At 38.8% G+C, this 27,338-nt stretch overlaps 1 protein-coding gene across 11 annotated transcripts in view; it reads right to left on the reverse strand.

The window, feature by feature from the left end:
* Positions 1–4,772: 4,772 nt before the first annotated feature.
* Positions 4,773–27,338, reverse strand: part of ARHGEF7 (Rho guanine nucleotide exchange factor 7) — a 115,845-nt gene continuing 93,279 nt past the window's right edge. For 7 of the 11 annotated variants that reach the window (XM_038127891.1, XM_038127985.1, XM_038128481.1 and 4 more), the window contains 6 exons: positions 26,723–26,816; positions 23,842–23,931; positions 20,463–20,639; positions 11,698–11,797; positions 11,021–11,075; positions 4,773–7,878 (listed from right to left, as the gene is read on the reverse strand). In XM_038127891.1, coding sequence (XP_037983819.1) covers positions 7,756–7,878; positions 11,021–11,075; positions 11,698–11,797; positions 20,463–20,639; positions 23,842–23,931; positions 26,723–26,816 — 639 coding nt within the window. In that variant the 3' untranslated portion in view covers positions 4,773–7,755. The remainder of the gene's footprint in view (positions 7,879–11,020; positions 11,076–11,697; positions 11,798–20,462; positions 20,640–23,841; positions 23,932–26,722; positions 26,817–27,338) is intronic. The other 4 variants (XM_038128070.1, XM_038128230.1, XM_038128154.1 and 1 more) reach the window with 3 other exon arrangements.

The following is a 27,338-nucleotide window of genomic DNA, read 5'->3' on the forward strand; positions in this document are numbered from 1 at the left end:
TGCACAAAGCTGCCTACTTTTCCTGCCTGCAAACCCGCTTCTGCCATGGTTTTGGTTTGGAGTGCAGCTCAAAGCATGACTGTTGTTTCACAGGCTGGTTGAACTAGCCTTCAAAAGTCTCTGCCAAAAAGAATCCTCCTGGCACACACCACATCAGGCTGTGCACATGATTCCAGCTTTACAGACATGTATAATGATTCAGGTAAAAATTACTTTTCCTCCTGCCATGCACCAGTGCCTCTCAACTTACACAGATGCATCTGAGCTCTTTATGTACAGACCTGCAGAACACAGAACTCTTCATGTTAAGTGTTTCATGGTGGATGTTGAAAAAATCTGATGCTCTTAATGAGCAGGAAGTAATTCAGAATAGCCAGAGAATCATATGCTTTTTCTTTCAATCGAGTGCTTCCCTACTAGTGGGAAATGCTTTGAAACACATTGAAATGTTACATTATTTCTTGCATTGAAGAAATATTTATGAAATTTCTTGCATTTCTTGCATTTCACTTCCTAATAGAACCCAGGTCATCTAAATTGTTTTAAAGTCTAAACAGATTGCAAAATAGCAGCACTGTAAATGGAGATGAGGAGCAGAACGAAGCTCCCATAATCCAAGGAGATCTGCTACACCACTTAGTCACACAAGCCTATGGGGCTGAATGGGATTCACCTGAGCATACTGGGGGAGCTGGTGAAATCTCTCATTGAGACACTTTCCATCATTTCACAGGGTCACAGACGGGTGAGGATTTAAAAGTACCACCAGTGGGCCATCTAGGCCAACATCTCTGCTGTTTACCTGTTGTTTACCTGTAAAGCTTCCAAAACTGTCTCCTGCAGCATTTTCCTAGAGAAACTGGCTGCTCATGGCACAGATGGGTGCGCTGCTCAAGGGGTGAAAAACTGTCTGGGTGGCCAGACCCAGAGAATGGTGGTGAATGGAGTTGCATCCAGCTGCTGAATGGTCACAAGATGTGCTCCCCAAGGCTCAGCACTGGGCCAGTTGCGTTTAATATCTTCAACAATCTGGATGAGAGGATCAAGTGCACCCTCAGTAAGACAAGACCAGGTTGGGCAGGATATTGATCTGCTGGAGGGTAGGAAGGCTCTGCAGAGAGATCTGGACAGGCTGGTTTGATAAGTCAAGGCCAAGGGTATGAGGTCCAACAAGGCCAGGTGTCAGGTCCTGCTCTTGGGTCACAACAATCCCAGGCAGCTCTACAGAGCAGAATGGCTGGAAAGCTGCCTGGAAAAAGGACCAGGAGGAGCATGTCAACAGCAGCTGAACGTGAACCAGCTGGCCAAGAAGGCCAATGGCAGCCTGGCTTGCATGAGCAATAGTGGGCCAGCAGGACCAGGGCAGTGATTGTTCCTGGGTACTTGGTACTGGTGAGGCCACACCTCAAATCCTGTGTGTTCAGTTCTGGGCCCTCACTGCAAGACATTGAGACACTGGAGCATGTCCAGAGAAGGGCAACAGAAATGGTGAAGGGTCTGGAGAATGAATCATAGGAGTGGCTGAGGGAGCTGGAACTTTTTAGCTTGGTAAAGAAGTCTCAGTGGGGATCTGACAAGTAGAGATAAGACAGACAGTAGAACATGCAGCCAGGTCTGGATGCAGTGGCAGAAAATAATCTGCTGAAAATGGTGGTCATGGCAGGGCAGGGGCACTTTCTTGAACCTGTGTTTTCAAATGCTTATCTTCAAGGACAGGACAGATACCAATCTCCCTCAATGCACTGCTCTTTGCCCCTCCCAGCACTGTTAATTGTCCTGTATCATAAATTCCCAGCAGTGATGAAATCAAGTGCAGTGGATGGAGCACACATTGCATCATTCCAGTTTTCTCAATTCAGTCTCAGAATGGAGATTTCATGGGTTAGATGTAGCAGTAGATTTTTCTCAGTTCCTCTGGAATTCTGCCTGTGATGCTGAATGTACAGATGCTATAACAAGTCACGTGTGCCATGGGGAGGTGCTAAAAACCCCACAAAAATCCCATGGGCATAGCTCGGTCAAATGCCACATGAACACTTCCAACTGTGACTCTCTACCTCTGTACTACAGGACAAAAGGTATTTAATTGACTGCACCTACTGGAGCTTGAAAAGCTGCTCCAAAATATACAAAAAGCTAACTCTATTTGGTTATAAAGGCATACAAAAGCAGAAATATTAACAAATTCAGGGAAAGTGAGTAGTTCCTGACATAGGAGAAGCTAACACAGTCCCCTGCTGGAAAAATATTGCAAAAACATGCTGTTTCTGTATTGTTCATCTCTGTCTACTACAAACACACAGCTATCACAGGTTGCTTGACTGACAAGAGGTGGCTAGCAATACACCAAGAAAAAAATTAATTGCTTGGGGAATCTCACCAGGCCTACATATGACAGTAGAATGGACATTAGGAAAAGGTTTGTCCTGGTTTCAACTGGGACAGAGTTCATTTTCTTCTTACTAGCTGGTGTGGTGCTAAGTTTTGGATTCAGCAAATTATGCTTCCTTTCCCAGGCTGGTTAGCACTGCCGTGTTATTGGAAAGGCAGCAGCTATTCCTGCAGGTGGGCACACCCACACAAATGGGGACAGATTCAAGACAGTGAATGGGGAGAATACCAGAGAAGTGAGCCCTGCCATGCACAAAGGAGAGCCTGTGCATGTTCAACAGAGAAACACAGTGAGATCAGTGAGAATGTGCAGGAACTAATGGGAGAACCTGAGCAAATTTTGGACTGTGAAGACCTGCACTAAGTAATTGTTAGCAAAGTTGTAACTATTCACAGTAACTTGCAGAACTGTAGCTCTCATGTCTTCCTAAGGACACAAGAGTTAGATTTAGGCCTGGACAGTGGCTTTAAGGCAGACACACAAGGTAAAATATGGCAAGCCTCCATCCCTTTTCCAGATGATGAAGAGCATCTTGCAGAGCAAATTAATCTCAAATTTCATCTCAGCATTTCTCCAAAGTGCAAACTCCCCTTTTCTGGGACCCTTCAGCATCAGCACTGTGGGACTTATGGAATATCTATGGATATGCACACACACATTAACCCACACCACCCCTCTTATTGTAGGCCCCTCACTCCCACAATCAAGGGTTGCATGCTCCTTCTTTTCCCTTCTCATGACCTATCACAGTGAGTGAAGGAGTGAATGTAGGTAACAGCAAGTTCTGCCCCTGAATTTCTGAGCCTGGTAGGTGTAGCAGTCCCACAAGATGTAACTGAGACTTCCCTTGAACAAGTAGGACACAGCTAAATCTCAGACAAAGTGGTAGTGCCTTGAGGAACACCCATTTTAGAGTGCAGCAGTGAGGAAGAAGTGCAACAAAATGTCCTGTGAACACCCAGGTTGGAGAAGGAGGGGAAGGAGGTGCCACAGGTGCTGGAGAAGGCTCCCCTGCAGCCTGTGGAGACCACCACAGTGAAAAAGGTTTTCCCCTACAGCCCATGGAGGAGTCCACACTGCAGCAGATGCACTGAAGGAATCTGCAGTCCACAGTGAGCCCTCAGTGGGGCAGGATCATTGGCAGGAACTGTAGCCCAGGATGAACCCACCTTGGAGCATATCTATCTTTGAAGGACTGCCAGCTGTAGAGAAGACCAACACTGGAGCAGGGAAGATCATGAAGGGGGAGCAGGAAAGAGGAATTGTTATGGACAGACCAATACCTCCATTCCCACTCTCCTGCACTGATTGGTGGGGGGAGAGGGGAAGACAGGGGCAACACAAATGGAAGAGTCAAGATCAGCCTAAGAAGTGGCGTAAGGGAAAGGTGGCTTAGTTTTTTTGTTTGTGAACAATAAGAAATCAGGTTTTATCTCAATGCACAAGATCTTTCATCTTATTCCTTCTCCCATCTCCTGCTGAGGGAGAGAACTAAGATAGTGGCTGTGTGAGGGTCTGGCAGCCAGCAATGGTCAACCCACCACAATAAAAAACATTCAAAGAAAAATCCCCAAAACACTTCAGGTGACAAGGAAATGACCATTTCAAATTGTGTCAAATATCCATCTTTACAGTGATGAACCCAGAGAAAAGTTGCAAAGTGATGCTTCTGAGAATAATTATAAATGGCTTCAAATAAAATCCTCAGTTCTAAGTACATTTCCTTGCTGAACTAAGCTGGAATAAATCTATCATTTCACACACCCAAGATGTTACTAATCCCTTCAAATGTTTTGTCCAAAGACTGAAACCATCTTTTCAAACAAATGGTTCCCTGCACTTTTTTCCTCAACCCATCCCACCATCTGGCATAGAGCCACACTGATGATTCTGCTACCATAAAAATCACCCCACTCCCCCCTATTTCAGGCAACACCAACCACAAGAAGTCTCTATGGCACACACATCACAAATTTCTGTCTATTCAGATAAATCATGCATGTAGACATTTTTTACTCAATTGATGCAGTTTCTAGTGTTTCCTACTTTATTTCCTTTCACTACTTTCTGTCTTTGATCTCCTCCATTTCTTACATTACCTGAGCAGGTCAGGTTGCCAAATAAAGTGAACATTTCTCAATGTAAGACAGTTAAGATCCTCCTTCTCACCCCCCTAAACAACCGTTGCTTTGTTTTTTTAATTTCTTTTTCTCCAGGCATCAATTTACTATTATAAAAGACCATGAAAAAGCTCTTTCAAGATAGTATAGCAGCTACTAAATTGGAGAGGTGCTTATTTATATGAACGACAAAAAAAATTAAAGCAATTTTCCTTTATCTCATAGCCCACCTATTAGATGAAACACAACACTTCACAGAGTAGGGGAAAAAATTCATGGTTTAATTACAGTGTAGCATAAAAGCTTTAGTAGTGGATACCAGGATATTATTGTGACATCTAAACTAGAGTTCTTCACAGACACTGTAAACAGATACTCTAAATTCCCTAAATGATTTGCATTTAAAAGGTTTATACAAAAGCAGTCAGTTATTCAAATCTTTAGGATGTCATGACATGGTGAGACAAACACACATACATCAGTAAGTACAGAGAAATGTTATGCTACATTTTGGACAGTTCAGAACTGAAAGTGCTTCACATCTATAGGATAAGAAATGGCTTCATCTCCTCATCCCTAAATGATGAGAGCAAACAAACAACCCTTTAATAGGTTAAATAAACAGTGCCCCTTTTATCCATGCTTATGTAAAGTTTCCAACAATTCAGAAGGTCCATGGTGACATTTACAATCTATATACACTGTAACAAATTGTCAATGAAAACAAGTTCAGGTACTTCTTGGTTCCCAAAAGCCAGAAGCTGCTCTCTGCACTAGAGACAAAAGCTACCTACAACATTGGGTCAATTTTCTTTTCTGCCTCCTTTTTGTGTGTGTGTGTGTTTGTGTAAAAATTAGTCCTCCCAATCCACCTTGAATAAAATCAGTCCCTAAGTCCTGGTCATAGCTAACGACTGCTTCATCCCAGTGTTTAAGGCATGTTCATTAGATGTCAATGTAGGGGTACTGTCAGAAATTATTCATATCACAGTACTAAGAGTCAGCAGATTTACATAGCAACATCACTTTTTACAATATAATGCAAAACAAATCGTTATGATGGAAGTTGTTCCTGAGTTAAAATTTGCTAAATACTGCTAAGATTAATGTTTTCCTTTTATGCTTCTTCCTCTGGAATGTCCTTTCACATACGCTCAATTGAAAACTAAAAATCACCCTGAAAATACCCTGGATGTCAGAAAGTGAAAATGTTAGCAAAATTCTAATTATATTCGCTTTCCCAAGTCTAAATTTGGCCATGATAGTATGCATTTGCAGGGGTTAGTATCACTTAGTTTTTAGCAAGGATATTTTCTAAATGTGAAGATAAATAACATGTCAGTACACAGTTTTGTGCAACCGCAAACATCAAGGGAAGATTTTGGTAACAATAATTAAGAAATTTAAAGTTCTGTGAATATATAAAACTGGTAATGTAGATGTTTTTCATTTTCTCCTCCTTTAAAATTAAAGGAAAACATTTTCAAATTGCAGGAACACAAGACACCTACAAAGATATTCAGCTTTCTAAAAGAGACAACTTGTCTACTCAGGTTACAAAGCATCCATTCCCACAGAATTGTTTTTCAAGTATGTAATCATTGACAGAATTTCCTATTTAAAAAAAGCTGTTCTTGACTGAAAAAAGTGAGTAGCTTTAAAAGTAGATTTTTCATTAGATTCAAAATGTGCATGACAATTCTTGCAACCCAAACCATCCTGGCTCCAACTCACTAAAGTTTGTACAAACATTTGCTTAAGTCTGAACATTACATTTAGCAGGAGTTAAAAGAGCAGCAGAAAATCAGAATGACAAAAGGGGTGACTCAAGTCTGTGCTATACCTGCACTTCTGACTCAACTGAACACAAACCCCTCAGAAAGCTGTACTCTCTGGAGTCAATCCAAAGTTTGATGAAATCCATAAAAACAATGAGCTTTAATGGGATTAGTATTTTAAGTGCTTCATCTGAAGCTCACCGTTTGCAGTGATGTATCATCTCCTATTTTAAATACAAGAAACTGCAGTGATTGCACCTATCAGACTAGGGAATTAATGTTCCTTTATGTATTTAAAAATCTGTCAGCAGTGCAAATTATGAGTTACAGTACGATTAAAAAAAAAATCTAACTTCCACATTTCTTTCCATGTAAATCCCAGTAGGACAGAAATCATGCAAAGAAAAAAGGGTGGGAAAGGTATAACTGCTTCCACAGTATGGGAACTCCCAACAGAGAGTCTTATATAGTGGTATAGAAACAAAGCTCTGAATGAAGTTTGGCCTAGCCCATGTGTCTTATGCACAAAGGTTAGCTAAAATTTAATTGCTGTGACCATAAAATATAAATAGCAACAATTTATTCACAAAATCCTGGATTAGACTGATTTTTTCCTTTAACAAACTGTATGATCTGTATGATCTGTATGATTATCAGCCAGCTGTATGTTTAAGCACAACAATAGAAAATGTAGTACATAAACACCTAAAAATCACAGTCATAAAAAGCAGGCAAGTACATCAGTCTTTTGGTGGCCAAAGCACAATATAGTCTGCCAAACAAGAATGTAAATTGTGGGCATTAGATTTGTTAAAAATTGTTTCTACTGTCAATAAACAATTTCCTGTATTTTAATACTGTTCTTAAGGAAATGTAAACTGTTTAAAGTAACAGGTAACAGTAAAGGATTTAAATATAGTGGTAAATAGGAAAAGCAGGGATTTAAATTTGAACGTGTGGTGAGTGGGTAATTTGGAACTAATTCATAATTATCCACAAAGAACTCTGACCTTTCTTAGGTAAGACAGTACTGCCATCATTTCTAACACTTGTGACCATTATAATAACACAAGAAAAAAACCCCAACATATCAGCCCTGATACATCAATCACATATGCATTCTAAATTACAACTATTTACATGAAAAATATATATTTAATTAAAAAGCCACTGAAAAACATGGACTTTTAGTCAGGTGCTGCACTTTCTGCAAAATGAGGTAATTTGGATGCAAACAAATTAAGTTTAGTAGAGTTCAGGATCCACAGTCTCCATGCTTAAAGTACAGATTGCTGCAGTAAATGGCTTGACTCTTTCTGTATGTTCAGAGCAAGAAATCACTAGATCCAGTTAAATCCTGTTTTATAGTGCTCTTGATGCAACACTGACTAATGTCAGAAGGCTTCCCAGCTCAGTTCTACAACTGGTCTTTCAATAGAAAGAAGAAGGGGAAAAGAAAAAGTGGTTATAAGTTGGTTTCATCCCAAGATGGATCATTCATATTCTTTAAAACTTTTCTAACAAGCTTCTCCAAGTCCTTGCGAGCTCTTTGTTCCTCTTCTAATGATTTCTTCATCTTTTTGTTATCCTGTTTAACAGAGACAGAGATATTACTGGTTGGTTTGGGGGGCATTTAACAGATCTGACTACACATACATTGTCAATTACAAACTCTGAAGGCTCTTCCCAATAAAACTGATATTAGCTGTTCAAAAGCAAAGCTTCTATTAAATTCACAAGTTACACACAGTTATTTCACACAATGCAACAAAAGCTACCAAATGGAAACTGAGCTACTTCCTATTTGTACTTAGGGGCCCTTTATACAGCAAGTGCTAGTAACAGATGGCCACTAACCTTAAATTCTTCTGCTCCAATCTGATCAATGAGGAGTAGAATATATTTGTTGCTAATGGAGAAGGGAAATGGAGCAGTAAGCAGAGTAAATATCCCCTGTAAGAACTTCCCGTGATTTTAACTGGTTTCAATCTCCAAAAAGCTTAAAACTTAATGCAAATCAACTTGCTTCATTAGGAATGTAAATAGTTGAAAGGAGTATCCTGAAAACCAATACGTTCTCTGAAAAGTGTTTTGTGACTAGATTCTAAACTAGACTGATGACTACCAGCATTCTAAGAGAAGTCTGAATTTCAAGGAGCACTATCTCTCCACATGTATATTAACAAGTGAGTTCTCACTGTTTAGTGCCATCAGGCAATAATGAAATAAATGAACAACAGGATCATAAGGATGACAGGGACAGGAATGCTTTACACTATTTAATCCTGTACAGGTCAAGGTGATGCTGGGAACAGTAGGAAAGCAACCAGAAGGTAAAATAACATTGAAATAAGGCCCCAAGACAAGTCTAATGCTGTTAAACAAGCACAGGTCTTCAATCCAAGGGTCCACCTGGACTCCCATTAGCTGTCCTTTACAGACATTTTAGAAAAAAAATGGGATCATAAAACCATAGAATGTAAGTTAAGTTGGAAGGGACTCATCAAGTTCATCTCCTGACCTTGCACAGGACACCCCAAGAATCACACCATGTGCCTGAAAGAATTGTCCAAATGCTTCCTGAATTCAGACAGGCTTGGTGCTGTGACCTGGGGTGCTGGGCTTCCAGAGGAGTCTGTTCCAGTGCCCAACTACCACCTAGGTGAAAAACCCTTCTTAATATCCAACCTGAACCTCCCCTGGCTCAGTTTCATGCTGTTTTCTCAAGTCCTGGCACTGGTCACCAGAGGAGATTGGTACCTGCTCCTCTTCTTCCCCTCATGAGGAAGCTGTAGACCACAATGTGGTCTCTCCTCAGCCTCCTCTTCTCCAGGCTGAACAGACCAAGTGACCTCACACGGCTTCCCCTCAAGGCCATTCACCATCCTCATGGCCCTCCTTTGGACACTCTCCAATAGTTCAGTATCTTTCTTTTATTGTGGCACCCAAAACTGCCCCCAGCACTCGAGGTGAGGCCCCCCAGCTCAGAGCAGAGCAGGACAATCCCCTCCCTTGCCCAGCTGGCCATGCTGTCCCTGATGCCCCCCAGGAAAGGGTTGGCCCTCCTGGCAGCCAGGGCACTGCTGACTCGTGTTCAACTTGCCATCAACCAGGACCCCCAGGTCTCTTTTGTGGCACTGCTCTGTAGCTTCTTGTTCTCTAGTCTGTACACACAACAATGGTCTGTCACCTCATTAACTCCACTCCCTCCTCAAGTCTGTTAAGAAACTTGGAAAGTTCATTATTTTATGTAGGAACAGATTTAAGTTAAGTCTGCCAATTCAGGACCAGTTCAAGTGTATTGCCTGTGGAACAACAGCTACGAATAACTGATGGAAGCTGCTCGAGGGAGGATCCCACTTTGCTATCTGGTGTCTACACCAACCAGGACACGAGGTATTTCCAGAGAGCCTTTATCCAAAAAAGCCCTTGCCAGCTCAGAGATTATTTCTGCCCCTTCTCTGGTTGGCAGCATCAGAGCAGTGGACAAATAAATACTTTTAAGAAGAGATTCCTGAATTCCTGATATGTTAGAAAATGAAATCAGGCTTTAATGTGTCTTTGCTTGGAAGATGTAAGATTCTGAAGAAAATCTATTTGGAAAGGCACCAGAAAAGAGAGCTGTGGCATGAAGCTCAGGAGAAGGTGACTTTTTGTTTAAGGGTCAGGGAGCTGTGCAGAGCCTCAGTGAGGCTGCACATTTATTCTTTGTACAAAAGCAGGAGGCCACAGGAGTATTAGTGGGCTATTACTGCTGCTTTTATTACATGAATTGTATTTTTAAAAGACTGCCAAATTCAGCTCTAACCTGGGATACTCATTCTTTATATGCTGAACCCAGCAGAATTTAAGTATGCAACACATCAACTGTCCTATTTCAAGGACTATGCATGACATCCTTAGAAATACTAGACGTGGTTACAGATGGCAAAAAAAATCATATTTAACACAGACCTGAAGAAATTTGAACACAAATCCTTTTTACATTAACACAAGAAATTTTATCCAACTTCTGGAGTCAGGGTGGTAAGCAAATGTACACCTTGCATAGTGAGGAAAATCCAATGCTTCCTTTCACCTATACACTAAGCAAAGTCTGCATGCAGCACCATTAACATGGTTAAAACAAGCTATGCCCCGATAAGGTGACATTTTTATTCAATCATGGTGGATATTTAGAACAAGTGACAAAAAAGCACCCAGAGCTATTGTGAAGCCCTCATTTTTAAAAAGCCATGTGATAGGCACTGAAAAGGACTCTTGTCTCTGGAAATGAGCAGTATTAAGAACTGATCCATAGAGGTGTTCAGGTTATTTAAGATAGTATCATTTTAGAACTATAAATATCTGGTTCTATTTAGGCCTTTATTAGTGTTCTCGAGCAACTACGATTTCTACAGAGACAATTTCTCAGTCTCTCTAAGCTTACTTTGCTGGTGATACAGCACAACTGAATTTGCTTAACACTTCCACCATTTCAGAAGCTGCAACATCCAAAACCAGCTTAGTAATTCGCTTCAGAGAAGCAATGCTCAATGCTATTCTCAGAAGACTGATGACAACAACAGGGAGTACTTTTTTAGCAAATGATATTTTACTTTTAAAAGTAAATCTAGTCCAAAATTGAAGCTCATGACTGTCAAAGTGAACTTGCAAGCCGTATTTAGTTTTATAACAAGCCTTCCATCTTTTCTTTCTCCATGTTGCTATAAATGTAGCAAGATACCAACCTGTCTTAACTCCTGTACTTCATCCTTTAATGCATATACTGTGTCAACAAGGCTTCTAAAATGAAAAAAAAGAAGATAATCTGTGACAACAGTTTTCAGAAATACACATCGAAATCTATTAATAGACAAAACTGTTTAATGAAATGCAATTTAATAAAAAACACCCCACACCTAATAGATAATTTCTGACCTGTGTTTAAAAAAACAAACCTGTCTCTAATCCTGATTTATATACAGTAAGGCAAGGACTTGTTACCAGCTTCTGTGACAAGAAACACCTCTCAAGCACTTATGGACCTCTGCTGGTCGATATTAATGCTTTCTAGGACAGAACTGTAGTTTCACTTCCAACATTCACTTTACCAAAAAAGTCAAATGACACCACATGCTAACTAGAAGGATGACATCAATTTAATACTGAAGTCTGACAGCACTTGGAAAAATTATTTGTAAGTGAAGCACATCACTTCTTGGCATGGGTGGAATAGGTTGCACAGCATATACAAAGAAACCACACATTTAAAAGAAGGCCAGCTGCACTCAGAGGAGTGGCAGCATACTCCAAACAGCTCTAGTCCAACGACAAACAAACCACACACCCCCTACTATAATGGGAGACAGGAGGAAGAGTGCAAAGTTTACTACTTTAATTCATCATTCATTAAACATTTTCTTACTTCTCTTCTATAACAGTCTGACCATTACTTTTAGTTTCTTCTACAATAATTTTTTCTTCTTCTGGAAGCAGGACTTGAGGAGCTGATTCTTTTCGGGAACCTGTTGTAAAAATAAATTACAAAGTGAGCAACTCACAAATACCACCCGGGCATTTTAAAGCTTATTCTTTCATTCACCACATTATACACCCCATGACCAAGGTATACCACTTTCCATTTCCCCCTTCCCTCTACACGAGTTACTGACGCATTTTTTACTTTTGAAACCACAGCCTTACAACAACAAAAGGTTGTGTGACACCCCTACCCCACTGGTGACATAACTCCTGAGTCACTGATGGGGATGTTACACTGTTCAAACAACAGTGCACTTTTCAACCATCAGTAAAAGCTGTGCAAATTCCCCACAGCAGACTGAGAAAGACATAGCTGTGTTTAAGTAACAGCAATTTAAGTGTCAAGGACAGATTCTGATCTCACACTGATACAAATACAAAATAATTCTGCTCTAAACCCATTACTCTGTCAGTAAGGAGCAGAACAGTGGCATCAAATGACACAGCAATTAAATTAAAAGAAGTAAAAACCTTTTTTCCCAAAACACTATAAGCACCCCACTTTGTGTGTGCACACATATACATGCAAATACTCTTACAGATAACCTTTTAGTCCTACAATACATTCCTACCAAATGACACACACTCTTTGATTTAATAGGTGTTTAAAAAAGCACTTCATGGTTTGATGATAAAAATTCAAAACATTCCAACATCGTCAGGACTTTTTCCATATATTACAATTTATAATATCAAGATAAAACATATAGATTATAAAAATGTAATTCTGACTAGAAAAGCTACAACTCAGAAATGTGCATCCACCCATAAGTCTATAAATATTATTCAATTCGGCTGCAACAAATTAGAAGGGTTTTTTTTTTAAGATGGTCTGTAAATAAATTGGTGTCTAAGCATTTGTTCAGAGTTCAAACACTGCAGATAAAGCACCAAAGTTCTTACATTTTTTAACTAAGACATCAGTTTTAACAAACAAGGTACACCAAACAAGGTCACAAATTCACTGTAGTGAACTTTGATTAACCAGGAATTTCTTAAGTTTCTTACAGTTGAAATGGATAACTTGGTACTACAGAGCACTTGCCTGCCCAGAGAAATTAGTTGCTGAACAGCTGCTTTGTGCTAGCAGCACTTTTATTTTATGGTTTATGGTAAAACACAAAATATAAACAAATATATAAAAATGTTGAATAAATCACACTCATTACAAAATATTAACTTCCCAAACAGCTGCAGTCTTGAGTTCTGAACAGTGAGCTTGTAGGGATCCTATCTTAGCTGTATATGTTTAGCTATTTAAATTATTTTAGCAAACAATGACAAATGTCTTTAATGCAGAAAAAAAGTTTCCTTAAGCTTACAGTAAAGATCTAACGTATCAGTATGTGATTGTCAAAATTATATAGACTAAAGAGAACAGCAGATTTGAGAAAGAATCTTGTCCTTGAAAGCTGTAAGTTCTTCTTACGGAGTGAAGAAATCTTTTAAGGGTTAATACACTTCCACTTATTTTCCAGAAGGAACAACCTATAAAACAAACACATCCAAATTCTGTAGGGAGCTCAAGGACACTTCCCTGTTTGTGCTGTCAGTCTCCGTAAAAAGCTCTCATGTTTATTTCAGTTAATTGCTTATTGCTCTGCTTTATTAGCCTTGCAGCTAACACAGAACTGAATTAAATGTTGTATTAGGAATTGGTTGGCAGCAGCTGCTACCACATGACTGCATTTTGGATCTCTGTACTGATGTGGAGCACACCTCAGCCCAGCACAGGCCAAGGGAGACAATGACCAAGGGGAGCGAACTGCCGCACGTTTCTCAGCCGTGACTCTCATTACCCAAACGGAGCACGCATTTTTCCCCTGTACAGAGCTGCATCCAACTGTCAGCCTGGGCAGGGTAACACAGGTCCTTGCAAAGCACAAATAGCATAGAGGAGACAGCTTGACAACAAATGTCCCAGCTGTTCAGTTATACACACACATGCATGTGAAGCAGATGTCTACAGCAGCATATCCTGATGAAAGCACAGGAGAGCACAGCACAAAACACTGCACAGACACACAAAGCACTTCAACATTATAAACGCAAGGAGACCTCACGCTACACAAACACACCCAATGGAACACTGCTGCTGTCAACACTGACCTTCCTGTGCCACAGGACAGTAACTACTGTGGAACACAAGTTCCACTCTGGCCTTCACTGCTCCAATACCCTTGGTCATACAAATCCCTATTTGTATGTCAGAACTCTTGCTGCTCTTATGGTTCATACTTATGTAAAAACCCCCACACTTTATCCTTGATTGTGGTTTGGGTTTTGTGAGCTTTGGAGGGTTTTTCTTTATTGTAGATTTTTTTCCTAAACCCCGCAAGCACATGCTGAGTATCAAAGGTACAAACACACAGCACATCTCCCTGCCACAAAGGATCCGGTCATCAAATGAGTACATGCACAGTAACATCAGACATGAGGGGTCAAGTTCTAAAGGCAAAAGAAAGGTTTTTCAAAATCCCGCTTTTCTGCACCATTAATGACAGCAGCTATCCTGGTTTTTTTTTTAAGGTGGCTTTTTTTTTTTTTTTTTTTTTTTTTGCAATTACACATCTGGAAGTAACTTCAAGCAGAGTCATCACTGGCACTCAGCAATATCCCCTAAATTCCACCTTGTGCCTTCATCAAGTTCTTTAGGCCTACCCCCTGCGCAACCAGTTCCCTCTGCAAAAAAGCTACAGCTTTAGGACATGACGAGAGGGTTGTGTTACAGTACAGTGGGCACTTCCCACTGAATTAATACTGAAAGGACAGTTTAGGAAGTTTGTACAGCTCAGATAATCCTAAACACCTTTGAGACAGGCTCCACATTTTCATGAAATAGAGTGGGAGAATCAAGTTACTGTAGTTTGCCATATCTGCTATTCCTCAATCCTAAGCATCCAAGTTTCACACTGTATTTATTACAAGACCCTATTCAAGTCAAAAAGGCCAAATGACTATATTTAAATTGACCTCAAACAACTGCCTACATAATGTGGTAGAACACCTGAAATACAAGAATAGGCCAGTGAGGAACAGCCCCCTGCTTTTGGCTTTCAGTGTCTGATCCCCTTTCCAGCTAAATCAATCACCCTTAAACAAGCAAGCAGTTCTGAGCATTTCTATAAATAAGGAAAGCTGGAACCTGTTTGGGTACTTCCATGGTTGAAACACCTCATGAGAAAAGCTCAGTTTACACCTGCCTAAAACAGGTAGAGTGTCACTCCTTGCCCTGGAGTATGATCTTAACACCAAACCAGGAAGAGACTACAGCAGAGGCTGAATGTCACAGAGGTTCTCACTCACGTCTGTTTGCAATCGTAACTCACAACTTCAGCCTTTCATCCCCTCTCCCCCAAAAGGAGCACGACATCTTACAAAATGGTTGACACAGAGTCAACCCCCCGCCATGGGCAGAGACACCTTCCCCTAGACCAGGCTGCTCAAAGCCCCATCCAAACAGGCCTTGAGCACCCCCAGGGATGGGGCATCCACAATTTCTCTGGGCACCATGCCATTTTTATATGACATCATCCTGGCTTGTGAGAGAAGCCAGGCTTCAGAAAGAGCTGTACTGGTAAACAGCCTGGTCCTTTGATTTGAATCATTTAGCAGACAAATATGAAGGGAGTTCAGAAGTTTTGCAGAAGGGAAGTAAGAAAAGGGGGATGAAATTCAGAACCTTTCCACTTTTACTGGATATGAAATCTCTGCCTATATCCAAAGACCATGTCTGTCCAGGAACCATTTAAGCAAAGAGAAAAATGGAGGTGGGTATTCACATCATCTGCTTAGAGTAGCTAATTTCAGGGCATGAGTTAAAAGACAGCTCTCCCCAGTCAACCAAGAACAGCTTTCTCCAGCTGGTAAAAGGCTCAAAGTCATAGAAGACGATGAGTGTCCTAATTTAAGGTATGGAAGTCAGATGCGTGGGCATGGTGGTAATTTCAAAAAATGCACAGTATTATCTGAGGCTATGAGCAAAGACTGTTGCACAGCTTTTAAGTATTGCTCTTTTCTTCACTTCTTCATACCTTTACTGTGATTAGGAGAGGTAAGGAGGGGAACAAGACAGGGATAAAGGTGAAAAATTTGAAACAGTACTTGTAAATAGACAATTCTGTTTTTCACCAACTTTACAAGCTAAGAAGCTCTTAGAAATTAAATCTGCTTGAGTTTCAATGACAAGAGTCATTGCCACTGAAAAACAAGTGTGTGCATACACAACAGTTTTGATCTACCATTAACCACTGGCATGTACAGACATGTAGATTCCCTGGTGAAGCAAATGTTAGACAAAAAAACTATTACTTGTCATTTTAAATCTTCAGTGTGTCACTGCATTTATTATATTAAATATGTTAAAGCAGATGAGCCGACCTGGCAAATTAACCTTCTCTTTCTTAATAAATTTTTCATGAGGTCCTAATACAAACAATTCTAACAATGCTGCTCCCAGACTCTGCATGTGTTGAGATTTAAAAATTGGAAAAAGTCTGTGCTACAGATCTGCCAAAATCAAAAGGGTATCATTGCCTATCTTTGTAAAGAAAACACAAATCAGAAGTCAAATATCAGCTAAACTTCAGTTCACTGTATATGATACACCATTGTTTGCAAATTCTTGGGAATATTAAAAAAGGTTTGGGCATGAAGTTGTTTTGTCTTTTTTTAACTAATAGAGAACCACAAACAGGAATAAAACCCCACATGACTCAGATGACTGATTGGGGCAGTTTACAGCAATATGCTTAGATGAGTAAAATGGAAACAAAGTGGAACAAAATATAACTTCATATGTAAGTGTTAGTCATGTAAGAACAGAATGAGTAGTTTGAGAAGACAGACACCATCTGAAGACATGGGAGATTCCTAAGACAACATTTGGAAAGAGCTACTCCACTAAACTGCCTGTATTTCACTAACCAATGCAAAAACTTCCAAGCACATGGCTGCAGGACTAGAGCTGCTGCAATCATAGCAAAACAAAGTTAGGATCTTTTAATAGAGAGGGGTGATTATTACATTGATTCTGATGGAAACATTTTAGCACATATATTAGCTTACTGATTTGTTTAAATTCACTCATATGCAAGCAATTTTTAAGCAAAAACACTAAGAATAACACTTGCTTTTAAAATAAAAATGTTGTAATATTAAATCATGAAAACACATAACGTTATATACACCCTTAATCTATTAATAAAATTTCTTTTCTGGCAACAGAAAGTAGGTTTTAGATTGTTCCAATAATTCAGCCCATGCTTCTACTGGGAATATACTAGCCAAAACAACAACAACAAAAAAAAAAAAAACAAAAAACAAAACAAAAAAAAACCAAAACAAAACAAAAAAAAACCAAAACCCCAACCCCAACAACAAATAAAAAAAAGCAGCAAAAAAACCACACACCAAAAAAAACCCCAACCAACCAACCAAAAAACAAACAACAACAAAAAAACCCCACAAAAAACTAAAAGGAAGAAAATACAATCAATTTAACAGGAGAGGAAGGCAACAGAGAAACAATCTATAGATGGCAATGTCTCTGAAATTGTTTTTACAAAAAAGAGGATATAGAAGAATACATACTTCCCAGTACATTGAATTTCCTGTAGGTGTCAACTACATTAAACAAAGATTACACACTTATGTCAAAAAAGGTCTTTCATCTCAGCATTTGATTCCTCTGGGAAGAAAGGAGGAAGAGAAAGAAGGCATAGGGAGAAGAGGACGTGTTAAGTTACAAGTTCTGCTGTCCTTTCCCCCTGTGTAATAATTAAATATTAAAGTCACAGTCTAGCAAATGCAAAATTTATTTCAACTGTACATAACAGATGTCCTTTTCATATAAAACAAAACACTTAATTGATATATGCAACCACAAACAATATGCATACTGTACAGTACAATGAAACATTCAGATATACATCCATTTTGCATTTTCCAAAGGCAGTCACCTACTAAAGATGGCTTCTCCCATTCACAAATGAAGTGCACAATATATATTACTCTTTCTATGTTTTACGTCACTATATACACGTTACTGTGTTTTGGCAAGATTACTCAAAACACCCAATCAATACTGGTTGGCTTCAGCTTATGGTAAGCACTAATTTATATGGAAACACTGCATAAGCCATGAGAAGAGGGCCTGACAATGGCTTGAACCTACCTTCCAATTCAGGTTCTCCATCCTTCCAGTGTATTTGCAACTGTACACATACAATTTACAGAATTGCATAAACATAAGGTACTGTTATTACCATGACTAAAGTTCCACAAAAATAGAAACACTGAACCTTTGGACTGAATACCATCATTTCCACATTTGTCCTTTTTTTTCTTTCAAGCATTTTGCATTAATACTCCTGATCAGTTCACAATAGTTTACAGCCTGTAACATTGAAGACGTAGAATGGTTTTAAATGTGCTGTGATGTTAATATGAGAATACACAATATGAGAGATCCTAATTATGATAGTACCTAATGACAGAAATGCTACAATAATTAACGGTGGTAAACTGTCAAAGCTTTGGTGCATAAAAAGTCAAAATCTTCGGATCTGGATAACAAAACTTTCTGTTTGATAAGGAAAGTTCAAGTGCAACAACTGTATTACAAACTCATATTTACACTATATAACATGAAACAGACATAAAAGAATTATTATTATTCATTTATCCAGTGCAGAAAACATTATTCAACTAGAACACCACATCATAAGAAACAGGGCAAAAAACAATCCATACTTTCCATATATGTTAAAAAAACAAAACAAAAAAAAACTGACTGAAAAGAAGAAGGGAGTGAAGTGGCTTACAAATGTGCTGTGAAATGATATGGAGCACATATACTTATCTCATTTCTCTAAGCAAGACTCCTCCATCAGCAAAAGGTTCAACATACACAAGTTCCTAGTCATTACACTAATATATGACCAGCAGTAAAATGCACCCCTGAAAACCCTCCTTGGTAAGTACTACCACTTTTGTTAGTCACATTAGAGAATGCCAACAACAGTGAGAGAGGATAAAGCAGGGGATCAAACAAGACTGAACGTAAACTGAAGACATGAACTGCCTTGAAACATCTTCTCCACACTGACCACCTTCTGGAATCAAGCACTCCTTACAATTGCAACTTTCTGATCATGTAATCCACAGAAAGGTATTGATTACCTTTTAAACAGTGGGATCAAGTTCCCAGGCTGCAGTTAAATTTCATCATGATTACTCTGAACTTGTTAATAGAGTAGTATCTGAACACTGGATAACATGCTTACGTGAAAAGTGATAAGAATGTTGCACTTGGGAACCCTGGTGAAACCAAGAACTGTTTCTGTCCTTCCATCACTTTCACCACACTTTTCCGTAATGCTTACAAAGATTTGGAGAACATGCCATTTTTGTTTTGATGCCAATTACTTTAGAAACAAGACAGAACACACACACAGTTCACCCCAGCAGTGCCCCAGGTGCAGGTTTGAGACCTTCAGCTGTGCACAGCATGTCACAGTTCTCTGAAAAAGCCAACATGACTGTAAGTGAAGAGCTGCTGCTGAAAACAAACCTGCTTATGAGAGAAGTTACAAGACACAATAAAATCTGTCACAGACATGCTCCAAACAGTACAACCCAAAAGCCAAGCATTCTATTATTCAGAACTTCAAACAAGCCAATTTGATCACAGTTGTACCTAGAGTTTCAGATGCTGAACACTGGAGCCTCCATCAGGGGAATCATTTTCCTCTCGTCTTTTCAAGAAGAATGGTCAATTGAGAGTTGACAGTTGTGTATTTTAACAGGCAAGTAAACATCTAAACCCTGCTTTCTGCCACACTACTGCACACAGTAAAGTGACAGTATGACCACAGGTAACATGAGAGTACCAAAACACCGCATGTAATGAGCATGGACTGCCAGGTTTTCATGACAATTGCCGGACTGGGGTGGGGAAAGAGCAGCGAGGTCCTTCATATAAACATTTTAAGCAATGACCAAAAGACAGCAGTACAAAACCAGAAATTTTTATGGATTAGCAAATGCTCTTCCAAACAAATAGGCCCGATACATGAATATCTGAATGATTTTACAGCTCTCGTACTGCTTAATTTTAAGCTGCATTTCACTTACTCTACCAGCTATGTATTTTGTTAATAATATGTAGAAAATCCAACCACTACGACTAAGGTATTTCCATATAGCTGGCACTCAGCTCTCAAACCAGTATGGCTTCAGTACAAAATATAAAAATGTGCTTATCAAAAAAAAAAAAAAAAAAAAAAAAAAGAAAATAAAGGACCTGTTACTACACTGACCAAGTCAAAAGAAAAAAAAAGACCATTCAGAGCTACAAATTAACATCTGTCAGTTAAAAAACCCCTCAAGAAGTATCATCCTTAACAGGATATACACTTTTTAGAATGACTTATTTGTATGGGTACTGAATTGACAATAGAGCCTTCCACCAGGTATAACTGAAGTTTCAGGAGCTCCCTCAGAAGTTGTTAAAATATCACATTAAAGAGACAAGGAACAGCAAGAAAACATCTAAGAAAAGCAGGCTGTGATACAACAAGCATTTGTTAAGAAAAAGCTCAGAAGTGCATTAGTTCTGGTGAGAGATATATGAGCAACAGCTCTTACGAGATGTAGACCCCATTCTGTAACTATGGGCTGTCCATATACTGTCATAGTCAGAGTCTTCTGAGAGGTCTGAAGGCTCCAAACGAGAAAGACTACTGCGACGACCCAAGGAGTCTAGACTTGATTGGTCATCATCAGCCAAGACGTGATTATGCATCAGGTCAGTGCCTTGCCATGCTAAGGATGTATAGGTGAAATGAAATGGTGGATGTGGATAGGCAGAGGTGGGATGAGGAGGAGAACGTAAGGAATAGCCACAACCAAACACATGAAATAAAAGCAAAAAGGTGATGGGAAGAGAAGGAAAAGAGAAAATATTGTTAAAAAGGCACCAAAGTTGGTTTTTTTTTCTTTTTTCTTTTTTTTTTTTTCAAATTTGTTTGGGGTTTAGGTATAAATTACACTCAGCACATAATGTTTGAACGGTTACAATACAATTTTGAAGTGGTTTTTAAGTTTCTAAGCAGTATCAGTTGAGAATTTTGAGTAACAAAATATTGTTTGAAAGTAGAATTTTTTGAAGAGGAAGTCAGGTTCTTTTGAAATACAGAGTCAGTTCTGGTCCGGGGAGGATTTGACTGGGCACAGAGCAGTAAACAAACACAGTAAGCCAGCATGATCCAGCACCAATGTGAAAAGCAACAGCCCCTTCCCCATCACATATCTGTACCTCATCCTTTCCCTCCCTTGCAATGACACAGTCTTTTGTACAGCTGCTTCATGAGCCAGGTCAGGAAACAGCGTCAGATGAAAAAAATCTTTGGTAGGGTTAGTTTTTTCAAGCAGGTAATTTTCCCACCAGCTCACAACACAGCCAACAGAAGTGCTTGTGTCACCACTGTGAAGAGGAAAATGAAGGGGGAAAAAGAAAAGCAAAGATTCTCATGCAGAGCAGGGCTGCTGATTGCTAAATCAGCAGCAATATCTTGTACCCATTGGAGGAGATTGTGAAAGTACATTTTTTCTGTGCTCATACCCCTCATTATTTGTTAAACCATGTGGCAAATTAACTCACAGAAAAACATGGCCAAGAGCATAACAGTGACACAGCCTAGCCCAATCTGACCCCTCACACACCTCTTCCTACATGCCTGAGACCATCCCCCCAGTTCGATATTTTTAGATCTCTAGGGTCGTTGGTCAAACATAGTAAGGACAGGTTTTTTAATTTTTCAACGCCTGGCAATATCCAAGGATTGAAGCCATGTAAGTGGCCATGTTATGAGCCATGTTATGAGCCACCATATACTTGACATTGCAGAGGATTTTAAGTCTTCATTTGAAGCAGAAATGGAAAATAAGTCGGTGTACAAAAAGCACAAGAAAGTCAGACTGTGCTCTTTCATTTCCATCTACCTACCCAAATTCAATCCCACTTTTTCCCATCCAAACAACTGATAAAAAGCTGTTCTGCTACCTCTAATACCACATCTTACCAGTTTGCACTGGTGCCATGGCTCTGCTGTACTGACACTGCCAAAAGCAGATTAAGGTGCAGTAGGGGAGTTGCCCAGTGAGTGCTGTCAGGGACAGGCAGAATATTAACTGGGAGGTAAGAATGGAGTATGTAAAAAACCAGCATACTTCACAGATGACCGGCAACTCTCTCATTCTATTATTCTACACTGACTATTGTTCCAACAGAAGCAATTTCAGCTTTATTGGTTCTTCCCCCATTTCCAATTCCAGTTTATAAATGGACCCTCTGAAACCTAGTCTTAGGTGACAACACTAAGCTTTCCAAACAAAGCAGCTGTGTGCCTAATCAATAAAAAATTGTTTCTTGCTGCAATTGAGAGCAAAAAAAAGAGCTGACTTCTGATGTATGCAATGATACCCACAGCACTATGTATATTTCTTAAATATACATAGACAGGAAAAATAGGCAAGCAAAAAAAATCATATCCACTTCATATCTGCACACATACACACACTACTGTGCAAGTGCAAATGTTTTCCCAACCATTTCTTGTCACATTATCCTTGGAAATAACAGAACACAGTTGAGGTGTTTGAATGGCAATCATCTCATTTGATTTTGTTTGGAACAACAGTATATCTTCAGAACTTTGAACTCATTCATTCCCTTTATCCAATTAAACACACTACTGTAATGACTATAGGACTATAAAAAGATTAGTATTCAAAAAATAGTAGTAGTAGCTGAATTCATGATCTTGGAGATCTACAGTTCATTAAGACAGAAAAATTAAAATTAAGGCTTTTGTTGTTACTTGAGAATTTTTTACAGTCTAATATAACTGCCATATTCCCATTGTAAATTACACAGGAATACAAAGTAGCTGTGTTTTTTTCAAAGTGGCAATACTAAATAAACATGTATAAGGAAAACTCAAGAACTGAGTCTGCAATTGTGCTTTAAGACTTCAATTGTCAGCACTAAGTGCTTTTGCTTGGAAGCAAAACAGGCCTAGAGCACTGTAGGCAGCAGTAAGAGTGATTAATATAGCAAAATTTAAATATCTTTAGTGGACAAGAAGTTATGATGTCCAGTCTTCTAGTTGCAGCAAAACCAGCCAAGTACCTCAAATTCATTATACTGTGTTCCAAGGATCTCCAAATTAAATTTGTATTCAACAGTGCAAAAAGGAACAAACGCAACAGCATTTTCTCCTTCCTTGTGTAAATGGAACACATGCTGGTGGACTCCCCTGCTTTGAGCAATGTTTTACTTACAATACAGAGGAACTCCACATGGCAACCTTGATTTGGATTAAATGAAGTAGGACCCCAGAGGCACGTTACAGGTTTTCAATATGCTAGGTATTGATCTGAGAAACTAAAAATGGCTTTAAGCAACACACATCTGAGAACAATTTCTCCTGAAATCATGAGACGGGATTAAAATTTGTAATTAATACTAAAAACAACTAGTGGCAATAAAATTAAAGAAATTTTTATAGGTCTAGGTTACTTTTCCATGGACAAAGTCTTTGTTGAACAGAACACAACAAAAATACAGTCCTCCAAAATTACAATGACTTCTTCATTCCTCCTACTTACCAGCTTCTTGAAATTTATCCAAAAGCATACTGATTAGCTGTTATATTCAGTTCACACACCTCTTATTCATTGGTAAAGCTTTAGTAAAATTTTAAACCATGACAAGTAGTTACATTTGGGGTTTTGATGTTTTGGATTGTTTCAAAATACTGAAAAAATGATAGCCTCTAACCATGGTCCTTGGCATCCAATACATAAACACCTGGCATTAATGTTAAACCAGAAATATGTTATTATTTGCAGGTACAGCTTGCTATTTGCAAAGGGCTGAGAATACACAGCACTCTCTTTTGCAAACTATCTTGTTGGCTTTTTAGTTAGAAAGTACTGAAATGGGTAGAAATGACTAACTTACTTGAATTTAATGTCTGACGTGTTTTGGCACTTGTGCAATATGCTTCAATGACTTTAAGAATTTGAGCATCTTCTTCTAAAGCAGCTGTACCTAGAATCAATGGGAAAAACAGAATTTTAAACATGGGCATGTTTCTTACTATAAAAAAGCCTTTGTAAATCAGTACAGTTCAGCTGAGTCCAAAGTTCAGCCTAATCAACCCTTGAAAATTATTTTAATCATACCATTTTAAAAATCAAACTTCAATGAACAAAAGTAACAACTTAAAAAAAATACTATTTTGAAATGCTTAGAAATAATTCAATTCCGAGCATCACCCACACATTCAAAATATTTTCTGAGCATCTGATGTTGTACAGAATGTGTTTTGAAGTGTGAGGACTCTCATTCTAATCCAGTAATTTTACTGAAAAACTCCTATATACTCAAGTTTATATAAACACACAATTCAATATGCACAGTATTCTATTATTTAATCAAAGAAATAAAGAAACAGAATACTAATTCACAGAAAACATCTTGAAAACTTTTTGCATTTGTGTGTATACGTATGTGTTTACACATATATATATGTATGTATAAAAAAAAAAAAATCAAATTCACTCCTTTCAACAGCACACAATTGAAAACAGAACTCAGAATTCACAGCATAACTTCAGTCCAGCATGCAGAAGAGAAGACGCCACTTTCATGTACATGCATCTGTGAAAAGTGACTAAACTATTCAGACTTCAACAGAGATAGCACTACTATTCAAGCTTAACATGGCAACATTTTCCAAAAGGTAAAGCTCCACAGCAAATCTCATTGAGTGACTTAGTAAAAATAGTGTCAAATTGTTCACTCACAATAGAGTGAACCTCTATCATTATTGGTTTAGATTAAAGCACAAGTCTATGTGCAAAGAAAGACAATTTGTTGTTTTTAAAGCATTTTTTCCTCTTTTCCCCTGTGAAATAACTAGGTTTGAAGATTTCCTGCTATATGAATCTGAGCAGCCTCCAACATCAAAATGCAGTTGTATTCTCTGCCAGCCAATGCATCCTGTTGGGTTTTGTGATTTATTATCACCAGAACAAAGCCAACTTCCCAAACATTTGTTGGGACAAGCTAGCTACTGCAGAAATTATCTTGACCCAATATAATTTTCCTACAGCTTAAGAGATGCGGGAACTCCAAAGTATGGGTTATCCCTCTTTCAAGGCAGGAAAAACAATTGGATTTTGTAGTTAGAATGCAGCACCATATAATTACAGTAGCAGGGCAAATACGCTTCCAAAATAGCATTTTTAAGGCAGTCAGTTGAAACATCTCAGTTCTTCTGTCTATTGAAATGCTAATTTGACACAGCAGTTCTCAAAACATAGCCCATAAATCCTCTGGATTCCTGAGAAGGGAAGTAACAAAACCCAGACCTCTCATCAATATGCTTTAAGTTTGATAGAAATAGGAAACTTTTATAGCTCCACAAAAAAAAGTTGAGAAAGTTGAAGAAACACTAGCAGAAGCTTCTAATTACTGATTAGGGAAGATGAATACCAAGAAATCTGTAAGAAACACATCAAAAAATACCTTTCAATAAAAGTTATCCAATCAGGAGTAGAACAATGTATTTGCAAGCTACAGACTCCTTCCTTCCCCCAACTAAAAATCCTTAACTCCTCCCACTGTGTTCTTTAACAATTGGTAAACCTGCAAGTTGACAGCATCATCATCATCACAACTACTGAATCTCCATTCTCCAACATCTGAATTGATACTGTATTACAGTGCTTTCATTTTTCCTAAACAGATGCCTTGCTGTAAGGATAAAATATCCTGAACTACAACATCCACTTGCACATCCATGAACAGAGAATCATTCTACTCATTACCTTAACCTTTGCCACATGAAATTCACAGAACATTCAGAAGGTCTAACACCTCAGACAAACCAGGAGCACCCTGAGGAAAAGCTTTTTCTCTCCAACTCTATATAAGCCTATGAGAGACAACTGCCACAATAATACACTTCATGCACTGAACACTCACGGCACAGACTCTTAAAAAACCCAGGAGCAAAAGACAGACAGAGAAGCAAAAGCTACAGCAAAAATCTGTCCAATAAAACACCCTGTCTTTTATTCATACAAGTAATCAGATTATTCATTCACACACATTTCTAAGCAAGAATTACAGCAACACGGACAAGTAAGTGAATACTGTGTTTGCTTGGTAACATTAATGCTCACTCCACTTCAAAATCTGGATGTTGGGATAATTTGACCTCTCTCATTCTGTACATTACTAAGTCTCTCTCAGATCAGCATTTTTCTTCAGACTTCAGGCAGTCTAAATATCTGCAATTTATTTAGACACAGACATGAGCAAATGTCTTCATTTACAGGATATAAGAGAAGACTGTTGGATCCTAGAAGAAGTGATTGTGGAAGCAACTTGTCTTCAAATCAGCAGCAATAACCAGCTTTCCAACACCCAGGGCAACAGAAGCTCCTACCAAGACCAACTTAAGAACACAGCTACAAAGTACTCTGCAAGAGTGGTTCAGTATCTTCACCTTGTTGTTTAGAGGACTAAAAGACAGGTTCACCTCACTGAACTTCACCTGGTTGTCTAGGAACCTCCCTTCCTTCTGTAACCAACAGACATATGCACTTCACAAGCAGACATGCACTGTAGCAATCACTAAAGCTCTACAAATGCCATCATAGCATAAGATGATTATAACAAATCATCCTCTGGAGATACCCACCCCTTTCTCCTGACATGAGAGAGGAAACCAGGTGAATTGCTTACACTGTACACCTAACTCTTACAGAAATTAAACTGATGTTAATTCCAACCTTTGTATTATGCAGATATTTGTTCAAGTCTCTCTTACTTTTTCTCAGTGCAAACTCTTCATCTGATGGCTTCCGCTCTGGCTTGCGTTTTGGAAGCAGCTTTTTCATGGTTTTAGGGCTTTTACTGAGATCCTGTACAGGAAAAAAAAAGTAGAGCTTCTAGACAACATTTCAAAACTTTTACTTCTAAGACGCACGCAGGAATTATTAACTAAAAACCTCTTAACAGCACCAAAACTCAGTTTACTAATATTTTTTGCCATGTTCAATTTGCTTGAATTGGCTGATTTCCTCTCTACCCTTCCTTCAACTATACATATAGCCAAATATTTTATCTGTTCTATTAAGAGAAATATACATAAAACCTGCTGCAAAGGCATTCAGCCTGTTTGGGAGCTAGAGAGAAGAGGCAGGGATACATTGACAGGTCTTTTTCCTGAACAGTTGAAGAGACAACCCATTTCACACTTGTCTGCTGGGAAGCAAGTAAAAGAGGGACCTAACAAGGAAGCTTGGCAGGTACTACAGTCTTCAAAGCCAAAATTTGTAGCAGTCTAGGTCTGTTTTTACAGAGGTCTACAGGAAAAAAATACCCAAGACCAACACAACAAACAAAACCCACAAACAAACAACAAACCCAGCAGCATTTCTGCT

The sequence above is a fragment of the Motacilla alba genome, chromosome 1, assembly GCF_015832195.1.
Source record: "Motacilla alba alba isolate MOTALB_02 chromosome 1, Motacilla_alba_V1.0_pri, whole genome shotgun sequence".
NCBI lineage: Eukaryota > Metazoa > Chordata > Aves > Passeriformes > Motacillidae > Motacilla > Motacilla alba.